Consider the following 23535-nt stretch of genomic DNA (forward strand, 5'->3'; position numbering starts at 1 on the left):
GCCAGTGCTAAATAAAACATTCACTGCTAACTGCTCATAATTCTCTGTACTGTTGTCTGTGCATCATCTCATTTTTTGGGGAAATGCATTAAGGTTAAAGAGGCAAACCTGAAATCTGTTAACATTTTGAATGAGAGATTCCAGCAAGGCTAAAATAGAAAATAATTCAAAAAAATCTAATGAAAATACCTTGTCTTTCAGATCTTTTTCTTCTAAACTTTGTACATATCTAATCATTTTATCGATGACAGGGTCCAGCATGGGCTGCAAAAAACAAAAATTAACAAAGGTTAAACCCACGTCTACTCTGCCCCAAATTTAGTCTTGTACATGTAGCTTAATTAAAAGGTTGGTGTAATTTCCATTCTGTTCACTTGCAGTGGGTTAATTTCGATTTTAGACTTAACTATTCTGTTGAAGATTTGCATAACAGTACTTACCTGTACCACCATGGGATTTAGATATTCAGCACAGACACTCAAAGGCTGCACCAGTGCCGATACAGCCTAAAACAAAAGGGTAAGAGTAAATATTTAAAATAATAAGTCCTTTAACAACCAATTAGATTTATGTAATGCATTAGTTTGCAGCTTCCAACTTCACAGTTATAACACCGATTTGAGTCACAGGAAGATAATAAAAGAAAAATCAGTACTTCCCCTTCAGATATCACTTCCAGATAAAGCCTTTAACATTAGAAACTAAAGAGTCATGAATGACCATGCTATAGTACAAAATGGAGGAATAAGAGATGAAAGGTGATGCAAAAACTATCAATAGTTAATCAAAAATTGAGGTATTCAATTAAAAGATTAGCACTAAATCATACATAATATGTATGCTTAAAAGATTCCCCAAATTACTGCTTTGAAAGTACTTACTGCAGTTTCTATATCCTCTGCGCCAAGCTTAAGCTGGATTGCTGAAAACCCACCCATCTCACCAAACTAGAAAATAAAATGAAAAACATCTAAATTGGTGATAACTGACTTCTTTCAAAGATTTGTAATAAAAATATGAAGTACAGATCAATGATTCTAAATGGAAACAATCACATTGTACCGTGATGTCTAGGAGTCACACACTGAATGAGCTGGACACACACAGAACCTAAGGTTTCCTACTGGATGTTACCAGCTTTTATTCTTTCTATTACCATTGCCAATACAGTTAAGGTTGTACTATGCAATTCCAAGCCATATAGAAAGGAAACATTTTATAGAAGATACTGCCCTGCAGCAAAACTCATAATATTAGTAAAGGAAAGAGGAAAAACTGATTTTGGTAAATTTACTCAGTGAGGACTTAAACTTCTGTCTGGAACCTGCCTAAACATAGGAAAACAACTTATCATTTGATATTGTTTGACTGCAAACTTGTGATAGGCAAATACCTAAATTGAAAGCTAGTTTTTTTTCCAACAGTTCTGGAGTAACTATTCAAATTACTAAGTCCTGATAAACAGATCCTGAAGTTTCAGGAAAGGTGCCAAATAATTAAAGATTCTATTAGCAGCAAAACAGAGAAGATAACATAATGCCAATATTTCCAAAGTGCTGCTAGTTGAAAGCCTATTAACTTTTAAACAAAGCTTACTAATTCAATATTAGCATGGAAGTACAATGAACAGTGATTGAAGCAGATTATAAGCATAATCAATCAACAATACTTGGACGTTATTCCGTGAGCAGGTTTTATTAATAGGAATTTAGTTAAAAACATTGGCCTGGATTTCTATGGCCAGCAGCAGAGATGGCACTTGCTGCTCACCTCCAAGAAAATTGTCCACAAAGAGCTAGCTCTCTATGTGGCATAGACTTCCATTTTTCCAATATCAGTTGCTGTCAGGCATCAGCTGAAAGGAGTCCCTGGCATGCAATCACAGTGATGTTATCAAGTGGCCTGAGCTGCCATTAATATTGAAGACTTTCCACAGATAGCAAAGCAGGAAGGAAAAGGCACAATTTTTATTTAAAAATATTTAAATATTTTATAGAGCATTAAATAAACACTGGAACATACACATTAGAAAAAGAAACTTAAACTATATATTTTTTGAAATACTCATTGAACAGAATTGCTGTCAACATACATAAAATTAGTATTTTAGAACCAGAATATTTGCTAAACCAGAATCATAACTTCATACACCATTAATGACTTATTTAACACCTCAGATAACAACATGAAACATTTTCAGTGCATTTTTCAATGAAAGTACCTTGCCAATATCTGAAATGTATTAATTTCCCCAATTACAAAGAGGTTGTTGTAAAACAGAATAGCCTGAGGAAGAGACTAACAGCAACGTCAGGATTTCCACTTTAAACTCCACCTGTAAAAAATCCTTGAAATTTCCAATAACGAGAAACAGTCACTGCAGTCGCAAACAGTTTACAATCTGGTTCATGTCACAATCATAGTGAGGTTCTATTGCTATTCAATGGTTAGGAACATGTATCAGTACAACTTATTCATGCTTGTGTCTGGAAAAATAACTTTGAACTTAAGGCTGAAGTGCTGATGTTCCCTGTCATCTCACTGTGCTTTTACCGAGTCTTCCCAGAAATAAATTTTAAGATTGTATATTTATTAGCATCCACACTATTGCATCCCATTTTGAATTAATAGCTATACTCCTTGGTAATATTCTGCCTGCTGAAACTACTTATTAAAAAAAATAACCTTCTGAACTCCTGTGGGATTCTTCTGATAACCATTTAATTCTGACACCTTCTTAAGCTCACCACACTTTGTCTATCTAATGGCCACACAACCATCAAGTTTAACAGGCTTTTAATTTAGCTCTTTGACATTTGAAATTGTCTATTAGTTAGAAAAGGAACTACTTCCAGTGACTACAGGATATGTAATCCCCGATAGAAATCCAATAAATTGGTTAAGGGACAAATTGTCCCTTGAGAATGCAAGCCAATTGTTTTGAATCACATTTGTCCTTGCAGATAATTCTTTTATTACTTATACCAATGAGCTTAAATATATTAGCAAGAGATTCTCTAACTTCCTTAGTGACCTCTTTATAAGAATTTTTTTTTTCAGTGCTCTGTTTGCCATCATCTTTCTAAACCTCTGCACTGTTTCTGGACTATGAGAAACAGAAGAATGGCAATAAATGGTTATTCAAAAAAGCTGGCACTGGCAATAATACAATGAACCTTCCCTGCTCTATCATTCCATTGTTTCTCATGATACCAAAAGATTTATAATGTCCTCTCTCAAGTCCTCAACATAACAAAATGAAGTGTTGTCAAAAAAAAGACTAGGAATCTTAGATGACACCACCTCACTACCACTGACAAACAGCTCAATGTTCATTCTGCATTCCCCAACCTTTCATCCAATTCATTTTTAAATGTTATGGTACATTGTTTCATGCTATACTCTTCACGTTTTTCTTCTGTGCCTTTCATCTGTGCTGACTCTTCAATCTGATACTACCGTTTCAATCTCTATAATATGCCATTTTTAAAAATATAAACACCTTCACCCTAATCCTTTCCATTTCCATCCTCTCTTTTAGTATAGTACTTATTTTACAAGAATAAGCCATGACCACACCAGATTATTTACAACACTCATACAAGATCCATCAGATTTTTCCACAGTTAAGGAAAAAAATGGGGGGGGGGAGTGAAACAGAATGGAATGCCTACCCGATTAACCAGATCTATGAGCCAGCCATGAGGTTCCTGCAAAATAATCATGAAAATAAGTAAATAAATCTGTTACCAATTATAATTCCCTGATTCCAAGCTATACCAAACAATGTGATCAATATACAAAAATAAATTTGGTATTCATGGGATACTTATTAAACTCTTATTGTGTCTAGGTATTCTAGTGCATGAATCATAAAATGGTAGCAGGCAAATTCAACAAGTAGTTAAGGCAGCAGATGGCATTTTGGCCTGTTACAAAGAATTTGCAGGTTTTGTTGCAATTGTGCACTGTTAGTGAAGCCACCCCTGGAATACAGCACAGCATTTTGGTCGCCTTACTTAACAAAAGGTGATACAGTAGTATTGAAGGAAGTCCAAAGGAGATTCACTGGGCTATTTTTTTTTTGCACAATACGGCTGCCCTATCAAGAAAGTCTAAACAGTTTGGGTTTGTATTCGCTAAAGTTTAGAAGGAGGAGAGGTGACCTTATTGAGACATACAAGATCCTGAGAGGGCATGACAGGGCAGCTGTTGAGATGTTTTGACTAATGGGAGAGTTTCAAACAAGGGGATATAGTTAAAAGGCAGCAGTCATTTAAAACAGAGATGCTTAGAAATTTCAGAGGGTGGTGAATCTCTGGAATTCTCTATCCCATAGGTTGGGGTATTTTTGTGGAAGCTTAATTATTTTAAGTATTTAAAGGTGAAGGTAGATACAATTTTGAAAGATCAGGGAATTGAAGGGTATGGGGAACTGACACAGAAGAAGAAGAGTTGAGGCCATCATGTTGAATGATGGCAAGCTTGAAGGGTCTGGTAGCCTATTCCTATTTACTTATGTCTTACATATCCATTTATAGCTGGACCATTAGATAATTTGAGAGTTTTTAAACCACATTCTTTTTTCCATTTTCAACATCAGTGGCAAAAATCAGCAACTTTTGCCCATTTCTAATTGCCCTTGAGAAAATAATGGCGAGTCACCTTCTTGAACTGCAGCAGTCCTTCTGTGAAGGTACTTGCATAGTGCTGTTGGGTAGGGAGTTCCGTAATTCAGACCCACCAACAATATACTTCATCAGGAGGCTTCTAAGTTATGACAACCTAAGTCACAGAATTTTTATTTGCATCAAGGGTTAAATGTAAAGTGAGAATAAGCCAATACTGAAACAGAAGCCACCATGGCAAATGCAGTCCTAATCCAAGTTGATGTACGGAGGGATTTTGGATTTTACCATGAAGCCAATCCTAGACATAGTATCCATACAGCTGTGTTTGAAATGTGTGCTAATATCAATTACAATGATTTCAAAAATTGTAAATGAGACCCCAAGTCAGAATAGAAATGAGGGACAATTACTCCACAACTCCAGATATTGCTATGTGAATTTTCACAAAATATTGATTTCTCATGATGCACTGATACACACACTGTTCTGTCCCATGTCTTCATTTGGTTGGAGAATAAGCCAAGATGTTAAAAGAACCATGCTTTGGAGCTCAATTTTCATCTTGGTTGGTTAAGTAGCCAAAGACAATTCCTGAATTCATTGCAGCACAAAGATTCATCACAACTGAGATACACAAATAAATATCAACCTCAAAAATGGTCAGAATGGTTAGCCATTCCACATTTTGTGTTAGACTTGACAAGTGGCGTTTTAACTATACACCACAAAGTCAAGGCTCCACACTCCCACATATGCTACCCAACTCACCTTCTGTAAATTGGCTGGTGGTGAGATGGCATACATTTTGCCATCTCCAAAAACATCTGCCCAATTTCTCTGGCACATTTTCATTCGGTTCTTGAAATGATACTCATTACCTGGATTGAAGGCCTGGAAAGCCAAACAACGTTTAATATTTAATGCAAAATATAAAAAGTCACTAAAATGCAATACACTGTCACTTTTCAATGTGCAAATAAAAGGTTAATTCCAAATACAAAAATAATTCTCAATTTATATTCCAATCAGCATCACTACCTCGCTGTAATTTGTACGGGCTTATCCCTGTTTCTTATTCATCTGACTGATACTCATACAGTTGTGAGGATATAACCCTTGAGTGCACAAGTTTTTCTCCTTGGTGGACTGTCTTCAGGTAGCACAGAAAACCACAGGCCAAGTTGTTGCCATCACTTCCACACATGTGTGTAGGTGCACAAAAATGCTGCACATACACAGCAACATCAAACAACATATAATGTTCCTTTGATGTCATTTGTACAAAATTCTACCACACATACAAGGACCATGAATGGTGTGGGCCTTGAAAACTAACTGTTCAGTTAAGATTTACGTCAATGTACTGCTTTGGTATTAATTAAGTGCATTTACCATACCTGGGTTGATACCTGAAAATTCCTCTGGATTGGTGCCACCTTCAACTTCTTCCCTACCACCTAGAGATTCATTTCCTTCTCGGCTCCCCAGACTCCCCAACCATCTACCAATCTTCTTTCCATCTAGATTTGAATTATCCCTCAGAAATCACCCCTACCATCTCCCTTCCTCGACATCACAAGAATACAACATAATCAGGCCCCTCCAGCCCGTTTCACCCATTTAATAAGATAATGGCTAATCCAGCACTTTTCAGTGTCCCCTTTCCCCCCCATCTCACATATCCCACTGATAGTTCAAATATCTGCCAACTACCACCCTAAATGTATTCAATGATTCCAACTCCACAGATCTGGGGCAGAGAATTTCACAGATTCAGAAATATCTCATCTTTGTATTAAATGGGTGTCCCAATATTCTGAAACTATGTCACCTAGTGCAAGATACCCACACTAGGAGAAAAGTACTCTTGGTATCCACTATCAAAACCCCTCAGAATCCTGCGAATTTCAATAAAAATCACCTCTCAATCTCCTAAACTCCAATGAGTATACACCCAATCTACTCAACCTTTTTCATACACTACACCCTTGATCCTAGGAATCAACCAGTGAACCTTCTCTGCACTGCCTCCAAAGTATATCCTTCATTAAATATAGAGACCAAACTGCACGCAAAACTCCAGGTGCGGTCTCACTGCCATCCTATCCGATGCACAGGATCACAAGAGGCTGCGGAGGGTTATAGACTCAGCCACCTCCATCACAGGTACAATCCCCCCTACCATCGAGGACATCTTCAAGAGGCAACAGCATCCATCATTAAGGACCTTCACCATCTAGGACATGCCTTCTTCTCGTTACTACCATCAGGGAGGAGGTACAGCAGCCTGAAGACCCACACTCAACGATTCAGAAACAGCTTCCTCCACTCTGCCATCAGATTTCTAGATGATCCACGAACACTATCTCATTATTCTGTTTTTTTTTGCACTATTTATTCCTGTAATTTATAGATTATGTCTTTGCACTATAATGCTGCTGCAAAGCAACAAATTTCACTTCAGATGTCAGTGATAATAAATCTGATTCTGATTCAACATATTAGTTGATTTCCTAATTATTGTAGCTATATGCCAACCTGTTGTGGTTAATATACCACTGCAGCATTTTGTAGTCTCACATTCAAATAATAATTTACTTTTCTTTTTATTCTTCCTTCCAAAATAGATAACCTCATATTTTCCCCCACATAATATTCCTTCTGCCAACTTTTTGCCCATTCACTTGACCTACTTTGATCCTTTTGTTGGGACTTTCTTTCCTCCTCACAATACGCTAAACCATAGAGTGAGAATACTAGAAATGTGTTTCTTAATACTATAATTGTCAACATACCATAGTGAGTACTCCCATAAGGCTGATCGGAATTGGGTCTTGTTTGACTCGTGCTGCAACCAGATCCACTAAAAGCATCACCATGTTGTAAATTCCCTCGTGGATTTCAGTACCCCATTTATGGACAGCACTCGAAGTTAATAACTGTAGAAATTATCAAGAGTGAATCAGTAACTCATTTATTTATAATCTCCGAACAACTAGACGTTGAATGCAATAAGATGTGATTGATGGGCTGCCCCCAGAACACTACGCAAAAGATGTATTTCACTGTGTGTTTCGATGTACATGTGACTAATAAAGAGATCTTTAAAAAAAATTCAGGAGTCCATAATCCAATTGTCACGAACCAGCAACAAAAGAAACACACTGAGCATGATTCAGTGTTAAAAACTATTTTATTAATCACTACTTATGATAATACGTAAAATAAAAGTAAAAATGTTAGTATGTTAGAATTCAAAAATGTTAAACCTCGAACGTTAACCCCAAAACTAAACTCTTCGTGTGTGTGTGTGTGGCAGTCCCAAACTCCAAGTTCAGGAATGGTTCTTAAAGTTCAGTTCCGCAAGCCATAAGGTGAAGCATGAGCAAGGGCTTCTTCAATAACCACCGTTGTCTGAAGATAAGACGTAGACGTAGAGAAACACAGAGAGAGTAAATACGAAATCCAAATGTTCCACGATGAAACCCCAGCGACACTTCAGTGTTTACTCGGTAGTGACTTCCTCACCCCGAAAAGCATCCGAATCGTGGTCGTCCACACACAAATATACTTGTTTCCTTCTACAGGTCAGCAACAAAGTGAACTCCACCGGATTACTTCCAACTTCCATACATGGATTTCAGTGGCAGACACAGTTATTGTTTCTCATCCATCGATAGAGAAAACTAGCAGGCTGGTGTCTCTCTCCCTTCTCTCTCTCTCTCTCTTCTCCTTCTAACTTCTTCAACAACGTCATTACATCCTTTATCTTCTATTGATGTAAGCACGCCCCACACACACATACACACACACTCTCTATCTTAAAGGGACTTTCACTGAGTCCGTAACACCTCCCACCTAAAAAAAATTTTCCCCAAGAAAAATTTAACCGCGCATACAGTTAGTAATGTTAATAATTATCATTCTACACAACTACAGACTATCAGATTAGTACAGGTACATGTTTCCCATTTAACATCGGGAAAGACAATCAGCAATCACATTATCTTTGCCTTTAATGTGAGTTATCATGAGATCAAACTCTTGCAAAATTAAACTCCAGTTTAACAGCCTTCTGTCCTTGTTTTTGACTCGGCTCAGAAACACCAATGGGTTATGATCTGTATATACAGTCAATGGTTTCTGAGCGGTGCAAACAAATACACTGAAATGTTGCAAGGCTAAAACAAGCGACAGTAATTCTTTCTCTATGGTGGAATAATTCTTTTGATGCTCATTAAATTTCTTTGAAAAGTAAGCTACAGGATGGTCAATATCATCAAGGTCACCCTTCTGCAACAACACAGCTCCTGCAGCTTCATCACTGGCATCTACTGTTAATGAAAATGGCTTTTCAAAGTCAGGTGTTTTGAGCACAGGATGGTAGTAGCATAAAATGGCTTTCAGCTTCTCAAATGCTTCTTGACAAGAATCTGTCCAAACAAACTTTACTCCCTTCTTCAGAAGATTAGTTAGGGGAAGAGCAATATCAGCAAAATTTTTACAAAATTTTTGATAATATCCAACCATTCCCAAAAATCTTCTAACAGTCCTCGTACCTGTGGGAATAGGGAACTCAGATATTGCTTGAACTTTTGCCTGAACAGGAGCTTGCTTGCCTTGACCTACAACATAACCAAGATACGTCACAGTGGCATAGCCAAATTCACTTTTAGCCAAGTTAACTGTAAGGTTAGCCTTGGAAAGTCTTTCAAACAACCTTTCTAACGCAGAGATGTGATCTTCCCAAGTATCATTCCCAGTCACTAAGTCGTCAATGTAAGCATCTGTATGTTTTAACCCATGAATCACCGAATTAATCATTCTTTGAAATGTTGCCGGAGCATTTTTCATTCCAAATGGTAAAACATTGTATTCATACAATCCAGAAGGGGTTACAAAGGCTGAAATCTCCCTTCCTCTATCTGTTAATGGAACACACCAGTACCCTTTTAATAGGTCAATCTTTGTAAGAAATTTTGCCTTTCCCACTCTGTCTATGCAATCATCCACCCGAAGAATAGGGTAAGCATCTGACTTCGTTACAGCATTCACTTTCCTGTAATCTGTGCAAAATCTAACAGTTCCATCAGGTTTAGGTACAATAACACAGGGCAAACTCCAATTTGAAGTAGAATGTCTAATAATATCATTTTCCAACATGTATTTTATTTCCTGATCAACAAGTTTACTTTTTTCCACATTCATTCGATATGGGTGTTGTTTGATTGGTTTTGCATCCCCAACATCAACATCATGGGTAATTATCGATGTTCTGTTTGGAACATCTGGGAACAGATTTTTAAATTTTAAAATTAATTCTCTGATCTGTTGTTTTTGTGAAACTTGTAAATGGTCCAACTTCATTTCAAGGTTCTCCATGATATTTTGGTTTTTTAATTTCGATGGAACAATATTTGGTCTAAATTGGCCTTCCTCAACATTAACATCAGGCATTCTAGAAACAACCTTTACATCATCCACCAAGGTCACAACTGAATCCCTCTCATAATAAGGTTTTAGCATGTTTACATGACAGAGTTGTGTTTTCTTGCGTCTATCTGGTGTTTTGATTATATATGTTAGATCAGTCACTCGAGATTCAATAACATAGGGTCCAGAAAAACGAGATTGCAATGGATTATTTTGGCTAGGGAAAAATACCAACACCTTTTGTCCCACTGCAAATGTCCTAGGCCGAGCACGTCTATCAAAATATGTCTTCATTCTTATCTGGCTGGTTTTCAAATTCTCTCTCGCTAGCTGGCAGACTCTCTCCAACCGAGTTTTAAATTTTTGGACATAGTCCAACAGACTCAAGTGCACTTCTTCATTAACCCATTGCTCTCTTAACAACTCCAAAGGTCCAAATACAAGCTCAAACGGACTAAATCCTATTGACTCCTGGATTGATTCTCTAACGGCAAACAAGAGTAAATGAATGCCTTCGTCCCAATCCTTTGTGTTTTCAAAGCAATAAGTCTTCAGCATATTTTTGAGAGTAGAATGAAATCTCTCCAGAGCTCCTTGAGATTCTGGGTGATATGCAGATGATATAATCTGCTTTGCTCCCAGCTCATAGACTAGTTGTTGAAAAATTTTTGACATAAAATTACTACCTTGATCAGATTGGATTTATTTTGGCAAACCAAACAAGGTAAAAAATTCTAAAAGAGCCTTTGACACCGTCTTGGCCTTAATATTTCTAAGGGGTATTGCCTCTGGAAATCTAGAAGTGGCACACATGATGGTTAACAAATACTGATTTCCAGTCTTAGACCTTGGTAATGGACCAACACAGTCCACAATCACCTTCGAAAAGGGTTCACCAAAAGCAGGAATTGGTTTCAATGGAGCCACAGGGGGTTTTTGATTTGGTTTACCTACCATCTGACATGTGTGGCAGGTTCGACAAAACATCACCACATCTTTTCTCAAACCAGGCCAATAGAATTGTTTCAAGATCTTCCCTACAGTTTTATTCACACCAAAATGACCACCCAAAGGCATACTATGGGCCAGGTTTAAAATTTCATCCCTATAAACTTTTGGAACAACAACCTGATGAATAACTTCCCATTCCTCATTAACAGGAACATGAGGAGGTCTCCATTTCCTCATTAACACTCCATTTTTGACATAATATCCAATTGGCACTTTTTCCAATCTCCTCACATGAGAGTGCTTTTTCTTTCAATTCTGTCAACTCAGGGTCCTTTGTCTGTTCCACCATAAAATCCTTCCTCGACAAAGACAAATCTTTAAATTCAGGCTCACTATAAGGATGTTGATCCTCCAGTGAAGAAAGAAAAGTCTCAGATAAGGCATCATAATTTTCTTCCTGTTTAGGACTGTCACAAGGAACAACTTCAGACTGCACCAGACTGTCTGTCTTGGCTAATTCTCTAGCTCTAGCTCGAGTCACCGCACATGATGGGTAAACATCTGGATCATTCTCAGACTCATCAATCCTTGGTTTGGTCGTTAACCGTACCACAGGAACAATTTCTCCATCTGCAAGGTCATTTCCCAATAACAAAGAAACTCCTTCCACTGGCAAACTAGGTCTTATCCCTATCTCGACTGGTCCTTCTACGAACTTTGACTTTAAAATCACCCTGTGTAAAGGGACAGATATGGTGTCATCTGTAACGCCTCGTATTAGATTTACCTCACCAGTGTCACTTTCTTCACCAAAATTTAAAACACTGTCCAGCAAGAGAGATTGACTAGCCCCAGTATCTCTAAGAATTTTCACTGGCACCTGGGGTGACCCATCATTCAGTGAAACAAAACCCTCTGATACATAAGAACGGAATTCCTTTCTCACCTCCTCCAACTCTTCCGCTTTTACCTCTTGCAAGGACTGATCTTTAACAACATCTCCTAAACCTTTTTGATTTTTAATTGCCTGAAAGCAAGCATTGGGCACAGCTTCCTTCCTTTTCTTCAAAAGGGCACAATTAGATATCACATGGCCAGGTTTCCTACAGTAATAACAAGTACGCTCAACAGGTTTCTCCAGCCCTGGCTTCTTTTCATCCTTTCCTTTTTGATTACCTCCCAATTTAATCTCCGGTTTACCTGGATTGTCCTTGTAACTCTTTTGAAAGGTTTTAGGTTGTCCCCATTTGGATTTATGGGTTAAAGCATAATCATCTGCCAACCTAGCAGTTTCTTGTAAAGTTTCCACTGCCTTTTCATTTAAATATGTTGTTAATTCAGCTGGAACACATCTTTTAAAGTCCTCCACTAATATCAATTCTTTCAATTTATCAAAATCCCCATCTACATTTTTAGCCATGTACCATCGTTCAAAACATATTCTCTTTCCATTGGCAAATTCCATATAAGTCTGATCTGCAGATTTCCTCAAGTCTCCAAATTTTTGTCTATAAGCTTCAGGTACCAATTCATAGGCCTTCAATATAGCTTGTTTTACCTTGGTATAATCAACTGCATCCTCAGCAGACAAAGCAGAATAAGCTTTTTGAGCTTTACCTTTAATCACACTCTGTACCATAAGAGCCCATCCTTTCTTTGGCCAGTTTGAACTCTCAGCAACCTTTTCAAAATGTTGGAAATACTGATCAACCTGATCTTCCTCAAAAGGAGGGACTAATCGAACCTCCCTGCTGGCTGAAAAACCATCATCAGAATCAGATTCTGAACTCTTTCGCTTCATTTGTAAATCATGCTGCCTCTGTTTCTCCTTCTCCTCACTATCCAGCTCCATCCTCCTCATTGCTAGATCAGCCTCTATTTTCATCTGAGTTATCTTTTGTTCGGCCTCTAATTTCTCTCGTTCGGCCTCTATCTTTAACTGGGTCTGTTCTCGTTCAGCCTCTAATCTCTTTTGTTCTCGTTCAGCCTCTATCTTTAACTGGGTTTGCTCTCGTTCAGCCTCTATCTTTAACTGGGTTTGCTCTCGTTCAGCCTCTATCTTTGCCAGCTGCACCTGTGCCTCAGAAATTGCTATTTCACTGCCAGGAAACTGTTTTAACACTTCCTTCTCAAACACCTTCTTTTCCACATAATGGCCAGCTATCAGTCTCTGAATATCTGCCTTTCTCATAGACTGCTTTACTTCTGTAAGGTTTAACCTTGTAGCAATCTTTATCAGATCATCCTTTTTCGCCACCTCCAATCCCTTTTGGGTTGGTGACTCCAAAAATGCCTTAATATCCATCGCTGCTGGTTTCCACACACACAAGCCAATTAAAAAGAATTTATCAGACCTCCCTCAAAAATCTTTGGATTTAATCCCGAACGAATCTCGTCAATCTGGGGAACGATCCCAGACGACACTCGTTAATCTTTGGATTGGATCCCGGATGAGCCCCCAATTTTGTCACGAACCAGCAACAAAAGAAACACACTGAGCATGATTCAGTGTTAAAAACTATTTTATTAATCACTACTTATGATAATACGTAAAATAAAAGTAAAAATGTTAGTATGTTAGAATTCAAAAATGTTAAACCTCGAACGTTAACCCCAAAACTAAACTCTTCGTGTGTGTGTGTGTGGCAGTCCCAAACTCCAAGTTCAGGAATGGTTCTTAAAGTTCAGTTCCGCAAGCCATAAGGTGAAGCATGAGCAAGGGCTTCTTCAACAACCACCGTTGTCTGAAGATAAGACGTAGACGTAGAGAAACACAGAGAGAGTAAATACGAAATCCAAATGTTCCACGATGAAACCCCAGCGACACTTCAGTGTTTACTCGGTAGTGACTTCCTCACCCCGAAAAGCATCCGAATCGTGGTCGTCCACACACAAATATACTTGTTTCCTTCTACAGGTCAGCAACAAAGTGAACTCCACCGGATTACTTCTAACTTCCATACATGGATTTCAGTGGCAGACACAGTTATTGTTTCTCATCCATCGACAGAGAAAACTAGCAGGCTGGTGTCTCTCTCCCTTCTCTCTCTCTCTTCTTCTTCTAACTTCTTCAACAACGTCATTACGTCCTTTATCTTCTATTGACGTAAGCACGCCCCACATACACACACACACTCTCTATCTTAAAGGGACATTCACTGAGTCCGTAACACAATTTTAGAATAACGCTCAAGACTTTATGCAGTTCATTACAATTTTCTGCAATTTTATATCATTAAAAGTGACACATTCAAAACACAGCACGCTATTATCAGATCTGTTCTGTCCCTTACCCTAAAAATACAAACATTTGTAAAAGATAAAACTGACCCACAAAATATAGTTCAATCCCACAAGTTAGAATGCAGGCAGAATTTCATTTTATGCTAGTAATTTGTAAATTTCTACATTGCTTATTTTACCTTTTTAAAAGCTTCTGGCATACATCGGTCTGTAAATCGTTTACAATTTTCATCAGCATCAGCAAGACCTGCAACAATCACATATATAAATCATAGAAACAGAATAAGAGGCCTCTGGTGGGCACGTAAATGGTTACTGTAACAAGAAAAAAAGTGTGCCGAATTTTATCTGCCTGACTTCTTTAAAACTTAACCTATGCATCTTCTCAGGAAAACAGAATACTCATTTTTTCAGATTTTTTTTTAAAAGAAAGATTTCTTTAGTGAGTCAACAATGGTCATGGCTGACCACAAATTCTGAGCTTAGTTTCACCAAGTCCCATTCTTGCCACATTTTCAATTTGTTTTGAGATTAACCCTGGAGCAATTACAGCACCAAATTCTTTTTCCCCGTAAGGAGTGTACTCTTTTGATGCCACAATTAAGTCAACCACTTGTAAACTTCCCACTGAGTCCAAGACATATTACGTTACAAAAATATGTAGTATTATCCTGATCACTCGTATACTGAGGACTCTGATCCCTTTGCACTGCAACAATATGTAGTCTCACATGTAAACAATTTACTTTTCCTTTTTATTCTTCCTTCCAAAATAGACAACCTCACATTTTCCTACATTATGTTCCATCTGCCAACTTCTTGCCCATTCACTTGACTTACTTTCATCACTTTGCTGGCACTTTGTTTCCTCCTCACAATATTAGTTGAGGAGCTTAAGCTATAGAGTACAAAAACTTGTTTTGCAGGCAAGAGCTTGTTGTTTTTGAGCTCAGCAGCCTTAGCAGCAGAAGGGAGGAGCCCTGCAGAGTTTAAAGCAACACACAAAATGCTGGAAGAACTCAGGTCAGGCAGCATCTATGGAGGAAAATAAACAATCGACATTTCGGGTTGAAACCCTTCATCAGAACTGGAGAGTTTAAAACTTCTTTTGCAGGTTTAAAAGTCAGGCTCTAGCTGAGCGGCCATTTTCAGTGGCCATCTTTGAGTCCGAAGTGCAGTGTTTGATGTCAATGTGCTGATCCTTTAGCTGTGAGGCTTCAGCTAAGAGGCTGGGCAGAGTTAAGAGTCAAGGCAAGCACAGGTAAGGTCTTTCAACTTTAGTCTTCACACTTTGTGCATTAGGATGTCAATGAGGGCAGTGGTATGCTTGTCCTGAAGGATATGGGAGGTCAGGGAGACTTTCAGTGGCCCCGAGGACTACAGCTGTGGGAAGTGTGTTCAGCTGCAGCTCCTAGCTGACTGTGTTAAGGAGCTGGATGCACTTCAGATCATCTGGGATGCTGAGAGCATCATAGATAAGAGTTTCAATGAGGTGGTCACACCTAGGGTGCAAACTACAGGTAGTTGGGTGACCACCAGGAAAGCTAGAGGGTTGACAGATAGTGCAGGATTCCCCTGTGGCCATTTCCCTTGAAGTATACCATTTTGGATACTGTTGGGGAGGGTGGCGGGAAATGACCGTTCAGGAGAAAGCACAGCAGCCAGGTCTATGACACCAGGTCTGCCTCTGAGGCTCAGCAGGGAAGGGTGAAGGCAGGAAGGTCTATAGTTATTGGAGATTCGATAGTTAGGGGAGCAGACAGGAGATTGTGGCCACGAAAGAGTCTAGGATAGTATGTTGCCTCCCTGGTGCCAGGGTCAAGGATGTCTCTGAGCAGCTGCAGAACATTCTCAAGGGGAAGGGTGAGCAGCCAGAAGTCATTGTGCACACTGGCACAAATGACACAGGTAGAGAAAGTGATGAGGTCCTGTGGAGTGAATATAGGGAGTTAGGAAAGAGGTTAAAAAGCAGAACGTCAAGGGTAGTAATCTCTGGATTACTCACCATGCCACGAGATAGCAAGGGTAAGAATAGGAGGATATGGCAGACAAATGCATGGCTGAGGAGTTGGTGTGGGGGCAGGAATTAGGATTTGTGGACCATTGAGAAGCCGTCTGGGACAGAGGTGACCTGTACAAGAGGGATGGGTTGCACCTGAACTGGAGGGAGTCCAATATCCTCATGGGCAGATTTGCTAGAGCTACTAGGGAGAGTTTAATCTAGATTGGCAGGAGAGTGGGATCCAAAGCTGCAGCGAGGCAAACGGGAGGCTGTAAGTCAAGATAGAATTCAATGCCAGTAAGGTCAATAGACTAGACAGGCAGCAGCATGGCAGGGAGCAAGGAAAGACTGAAATAAATGCAATTTAATCCAACAATGCAAGAGGCCTGACAAGAAAGGTGGATGAACTCAGGGTATGTTCCAGGGTACAGGTGTTATGTATAGGTGGGATAGAGGTGGAGGAAAGAGAGGGGGAGTTGCATTTCTGATTTAGTAGAACATCACTGCAATAGATTAAATTACTGAGGGATCATCTAGTGAGGCTTTATGGGTGGACCTGAGAAATAAGGGGATGATCAGCTTGTCAGGATTGTACTATCCACCCCCTAATAGTCAACAGGAATTAGAGGAACAAATATGCAGGGAAATTGCAGTAAGTTACAAGAATAATAGGGTTGTCATAGTAAGGGATTTTAACTTTCCTAATATAGATTGAGACTACCATAGTGTTAAGGACTTCGATAGGGTGGTATTTGATAAGTGTGTTCAGAAAAGTTTCCTCACACAATATACTGAAGGTCTTACCAGGGAGAGGACAAAGCTTGACCTACTCTTGGGAAATGGGGTAGGACAAGTGACTGAGGTGTCAGTGGGGGAGCACTTTGGGACCAGTGACCATAGTTCAATTAGTTATGAAAAGGGACAGATTTGGTCCACAAGTTAAAGCTCTAAATTAGGACAAAGCAAATTTTGACAATATTAGAGAGGAACTTGCAAAAGTTGGTGCCAGTAGGTTGTTTGCAGGCAAAGGGATGCCTGGCAAGTGGGAGGCTTTTAAAAGTGATATAGCAAGAGTTCAAGATCTGCATGTTCCTGATAGAGTAAAAGGCAAGGCTGGCAGGAGTAGGGAACCCTGTAGGATGAGGAACATTGAGGCTCTGTTCAGGAAAAAGGAGGTACAGGCAGCTGGGAGCAAGTGAATCCCAGGAGGAGTACAGGGGAAAAGGGTAACTAGAGAGGGGAATAGAGCCCTTCAAAGACCTAAGTGGACACCTTTGTGTGGAACCGCAGGGGATGGGAGAGGTCCTTAATAAGTATGTCTCCTCTGGTTGTTACCGTGGAGAAAGACATGAAGACTTTAGACCTTGAGATAGTTAATGGAGAGGTCTTGGGGATAGTCTGCATTACAACAAAGGTGGTATTGGATGTCTTAAAACGTATGAAGGTAGATAAATCTCCAGGGCCTGATCAGGCATATCCAAGAACTCTGAGAAGCTAGAGAAGAAATTGCAGGAGCCCTGGCTGAAATATATAGATCATCATTAGCGATGGGTGAAGTGCCAGAAGTCTGAAGGGTGGGTAATTTTGTGCATTTAAGAAGGGCTGCAAAGAAAAACCTGGGAATTATAGACAAGCAAGCCTAATATCTGTGGTCGGCAAGTTACTAGAGGGGATTCTGAGAGATAAGATATGCAAGCATTTGGAAAGACAGGAGTTGATTAGGGATAGTCAGCATAGCCTTGTGCATGGGAGATCATGTCTCACGAACTTGGTTGAGCTTTGATTAAGTTGAAGGTTGACGAGGGCAAGGCAGTAGATGTGGTCTATATGGATTCAGTAAGACCTTTGATAAGGTTCCACATAGCAGGCTGCTATGCAAAGTTAGATTGTATGGGATCCAGGGAGGTTATTGAATTGGCTTGATGGTAGAAAGCAGAGGGTGATGGTGGAAGGTTGTTTTTTGGACTGGAGGCCCATGACTAGTAGTGTTCCCAAGGCTCGGTGCTAGGCCCATTGCTATTTGTCATCCATATTAATATGGATGAGAACGTACAGGCAAGTTTGCAGATGGCACTAAAGTAGATGTTCGTGACAGGGAAGATGGTTATCTGGATTTACAGAGGGATCTTGATCAGCTGGGCAAGTAGGCCAAGGAATGGTAAATGGAATTTAATTCAGCTTGGTGCGAAATGTTGCATTTTGGGAAGACAAATGAGGGTAGGACTTTTACAGTGAACAGTAGGGCCCTGGGGAATGTTGTAAACAGAGGGACCTAAGAGTAAAAGTCCTTGGTTCCCTGAAAGTAGCGTTACAGGTAGACAGGGTAGTGAAAGTGGCTTTTGGCACACTGGCCTTCATCAGCTAGGGCATTGAGTATAGAAGTTGAGATGTAATGTTGCAGTTGTACAAGACATCGGTGAGGCCGAATTTGGACTATTATGTTCAGTTTTGGTCAGCCTATAGGAAAGATGCCATTAAGCTGGAGAGTGTGCAGAGGAGACTTGCAAGGACGTTGGCAGGACTCAAGGGACTGAGTTATGGAGAAGGGTTGAGCAGGTTAGGATTTTTTTTTCATTGGAGCGTAGGAGAATAAGGTCTGATCTTACAGAGGCATATAAAATTATGAGTGACATAGATAGGGTGAATGCACACAGTCTGTCTCCCAGGGTTGGGGAATCATGAATTACAGGGTACAGGTTTAAATTGAGAGGGAAGAGATTTAATAGGAACTTTTTCCACCCAGAGTGCGGTCAGCACATGGAATGTGCTGCCAGAGGAAGTGGTTGAGGCAGGTGGATTAAAAACATTTAAAAAGGTACCTGGATAAGTAAGGTTTGGAAGGATATGGGCCAAACGCAGGCAAATGGGACTAGCTTAGATGGGAATCTTGGTCAGCATGAACCAGTTGGGTCGTAGGGCCTGTTTCTGTGCTGTATGACTTGGCAAGTGGGAAAGCTAAACGTGAAGGAAGATAGACAAGTTGATAACATGTTTAAGCAAGCTTTGGATATCTTACCTTAGGTTCTGATACAACATTTTGGATATGGTAAAACGTCACAAGGCACTCGCAATATCAACTATCTTTTGCCTCCAGCCACAACTTCTACAAATTCAAGTCTGCTTTGGGATGCAGGAAGCAAATTTTCCACAAGAGTCGATTAGATTATGTAATTATATATTAATAGCACAGACAGGCCATTCAGCCTAACCTGTCCATGCTGACATTAATGCTCCACTCCAGCCTCCTCCTGGCTTTTCTCACGTCAATCAGCATAATAGTCTACTCTGTTTATGCAGTCTCATGTTAAATTTTTAAAAGTTATTTGCATCAACCACTCCACATCAGTGAGTTCTACATTCTCACCCTCATACTATAGGGGAGAAAAGAATGCTCTTCACTCATTTCCCCCTTCTTCTAATTCTGCATAGTATTTATTCAGTGCCAGAAATTAAAGCATATTATCTCTGGTCCAGACACCGAACAGGGAACAAATGCTGCGGTGACTTGCCTGCTCAAATCTTCTGTGGAACTTACCAAGCCGTGCTAGGCACGTGGATGCTATCAGGCACTTGCCCAGTGATTCTTCACGTTTGTAAGGGATAGACCAGTGATCAGTGAACACTCGACTTTCCAATTCATACAGATTTGTGGTTGGAAATTCAATGGTCCCTGAACAGTTTCCATTCTCATCATTGCTCCTCTGCAACAAAGAAAAAACAATTAATACCAACTACCCATTATATTTGAACACGCTTTCTCATTTTATCTTCTTTCCAGTTTCTCACTACAAAAGATAGTTGATAGCAGTTCTCCTCAAGTCCCAAGTGTAATGCATAATTATTTTAAAACAGATCAGTAATTAACTTTATTCTTAACAATGGTCAAACTAAGAAGTACTTTTGCAATTTGAATAGTTAGATGTTTATAGGACAGATGGCAGCCGTTATGCTTATGCACCTTCTCAGAATTAGCACTTAACCTCCATTTATCTGCCACCTTACTGGGAATCATCTGGGGCAACATTCAATAGTTCTTTTGGTAGGCTGTGGCTCCATTTACAAGGAAAACAATTCAAACAAAATGAGGCAAGCAGCCACTCTGCCAAATACAATGAGTAGAATGTTTACACTCACACAAACTGTCGGAGGTAAACAATGCAAAAGTGAAGCATAAGGAAATCAAGATCCTGTATTAATCATGAGTCTACTATTTTAAGGATTTAAAATGCATTATTTCAAGAATTTATATGAAGTTTCATTTTTAATGCTCAAAATGCACAATTTCATCAGTATGAGGAATATATAACCCAAAAATACCAACAATTCCAATGCTTCAGAATCAAATTTGAATATTGCTCATGTGTGCATGACATATTAGGTCTATTCTATTGGCTCAAATCACGACACTTTCTATCTGTTAAAACCTGGTGTCCTTGTTACAGATTCAATAAAAGCACACATTTGCAATGCCCCAGAAGTCTGCTGCACTTACAGTTTTCAAAAAGATATTACTTTATGTCACCTCAATACATTTGAGTCATAACCAGTCTTCTCTGTGGAGACTCAAATTAAGCCAAGAATGCTCCATCTGATGTATTAGTCATAAAATGTTCAAAGTTAATTAGCAAATAAGAACTGAAACAACAGTTTATATATCAAACAAATTTATGGTACTGTTATGATAGTGGCATGCAAATCCCTGTAAGAGCAGTGGCCCAGGCAGTCTCTCAATCATGCTCTGCTATTCAGTAAGAACAATACTCATCTCACTGTTGGCCTCAAATCCTTTCCTGTGCAACCCTCAATCTTTGATGCCCTTATAATGCAAAGATTTACGTCAGCTTCGAAAAATCTTAACTTTGCATCTGCAGCTCCCCAAAATAGAAAATTTCAAAAGATACACAAACCTTGAGAGAAGAAACTCTCATGTTAATCTTAAGAGGCTCCTCTGTCATGAAATTATGCCATCAGTCCAAGATTCCCTATCTACTCTACTAAACTCAGAAACTTAAATATTGAATAAATCACTTGTCATTCTTCTAAACTCTAGAGATCACAGGCCCATTTACTCAATTTCTGCTCATAAGACTGTACTTAAATTTGACATTATGGAATTAGATGATTCTGCAAAATCAGGTCTTTAATGTCATGTCCGAAATTGTCAACAACTTCTGGGATTTGTAGCCTTCAACTCAGGTACACCTAGGTCACTGATCCCTCTTTACCTCAAATCAATAAATGTAAACATTACTCTTCCACAATTTTGTTTGTCTTGTCCACAACTCAACAGCAATTTTCTCAGTTTATTCCTGCAACTTAGCTTGGACCTTACTCATAAGGCAAGACTTTCATTCCGGGAGTGAACACTTCAAAATATATCAATCCTTAAATAAGACGACCCAAATTATATGCAGTGCAAGCCTGGTCTCACCAAAGTCCTGTACATTTACAGTAAGACTTACTTTCATTCTCTCTTTTTGTAATAAAAGCCAAATTCCCATTGCCTTCCTAATTACTTGCAGTACCTGCAAGCTCACTTCGTGTTTCTTGTGCTAGGATGCCAAACGTTCATTATCACACAATGTAAATTATGTTCTGCTTTTCTATTCATCCTACCAAAATGTATCACCTCATATTTCCCAACAATATGCTCCTTTGGTAATCTTTTACCTACTCACTCCATGTCAATCATTAACCCTATTTAATAGTGCAACTCTGTATACCCTAACTCACCTTTTCACTATTATCTCCTGAGGAGTGGGGGGGAAATTTTAAAAAAAGGCAGTTAGTTTGGAAAAATTGTTGAGAAATGACTGATAATCACACCAACGAGCAGGTAACCCTGTTCAACTCCAAGTGATTTCTGCTATAAGCAACTTGTGATGATTTAAGGGCCTCCATCCTGGGCACTTAAAATTATCTGAAAATAAACACTTTTTAGTACTTATTCTAATTTTGTAGCGATTTAGTTCTGCCAGTACCATATGATCAGAAATATCATAACTGACCACATAAAAAGGGTGCTTTATTGAGGAAATAGTTATAACTATAAACTGTGCTTGGAGAGAAAAGTCTAACCAGTCCAGCCCTCTTAATATTTTAAAACTTCAACCACATTCCCATTAGTGTGAATTGCCAAAGCAAGCCTAATTCCAGTCTGTTGACATAACTCAATTTTCTAACATTTGGAATCTTCACATCTATATCATCTGCAGAACCAAAATAATCTTGATCAGAAAGAAAAACTGCACGAGACTCTAAGTGTGGCCATACCAATACTCTGCAGGTTATACATTTGTGCGTGATGGTCCAACGCACAGAAACCAAAGTGGTAGATCGATATCCTATTTGCTTTCCTATTTTTTACCATAGTTAAATATCCTACTCAGTTTACTTTGGATGTTCTGTGCTGTTTGATCACTTTTAATGAGTGATCAACTAATACCCAAGGGTTGATTCTTGATCTATCACTACCTGATAGAAAGCTACCTGGAATTTCCCATGGCTGTTGTTTGGCTCACACTGCCACATTCACCCTGCCTCATTGCTTTTGTGAATACTATTAAACCAAAGATAACACCCTAAACTTAAGAATGGTTGCTCTATATCACTAACAAATATATAGCACTAAGGTCACCCTTAAGGTACGACTTAAGGTGTAACTGTGGAATTCATCCTTAAATCCTCAAGTGGAACCCTTACTTCACTCCATAGGGCATACACAGTTCGCATACTTAAGCTTCCTCTGCTGCCACCAAGTAGCGTGCTCTAACCACAAAGTCCACTCTCCAATGTGACATTTTGACTTACTACAGCCAAAGTCCTTGTATGGTGTCTGAATGAAATTGTCAACTTTTGCTGAAATAATGGCATAAACAAATATTATTGTGTGTAGGCAAGGATGTTTTAATATTTTATTCGTGAAATGGAATGATCGCCAATATTTTGGAGATATATTAATTATGTTGGTTGAATTCCATTCACATGTTGCTGGAGAAGAGCAGCAGCCTCAGCACTGATCCCCTATGACAGCTTGCCAGTCAGAATTCTACCCATGCCAATATCTCACCTTTGGTGTGGGAATTTTTGTTTTTAAGGTGTACTTGGAGAAGAAATTGCTATTTACTGATAATTCTTATGGTAATAAGTGGTAACCATTTTTACAAAATCAATACACTGTTGCACGTGACTTTCAAAATACACGTCCTAGCTATTGACTGATCCCATAGACACAAGCTATTTCAATAAAGCTGGTGAAAGTAACTGGATGTGTAT

General features: G+C 39.1%; 1 protein-coding gene across 3 annotated transcripts in view; it reads right to left on the reverse strand.

The window, feature by feature from the left end:
- usp24 (ubiquitin specific peptidase 24) overlaps positions 1–23535 on the reverse strand; it is a 169807-nt gene that overhangs the window by 120949 nt on the left and 25323 nt on the right. For all 3 annotated transcript variants that reach the window (XM_052010648.1, XM_052010647.1, XM_052010646.1), the window contains exons 2-9: positions 19796–19961; positions 14438–14505; positions 7427–7570; positions 5400–5522; positions 3675–3710; positions 882–947; positions 441–506; positions 190–264 (exon numbers count right to left, since the gene is read on the reverse strand). In XM_052010648.1, coding sequence (XP_051866608.1) covers positions 190–264; positions 441–506; positions 882–947; positions 3675–3710; positions 5400–5522; positions 7427–7570; positions 14438–14458 — 531 coding nt within the window. In that variant the 5' untranslated portion in view covers positions 14459–14505; positions 19796–19961. The remainder of the gene's footprint in view (positions 1–189; positions 265–440; positions 507–881; positions 948–3674; positions 3711–5399; positions 5523–7426; positions 7571–14437; positions 14506–19795; positions 19962–23535) is intronic.

The sequence above is a fragment of the Pristis pectinata genome, chromosome 3 (genome assembly GCF_009764475.1).
Source record: "Pristis pectinata isolate sPriPec2 chromosome 3, sPriPec2.1.pri, whole genome shotgun sequence".
NCBI classification, from domain to species: Eukaryota; Metazoa; Chordata; class Chondrichthyes; order Rhinopristiformes; family Pristidae; genus Pristis; species Pristis pectinata.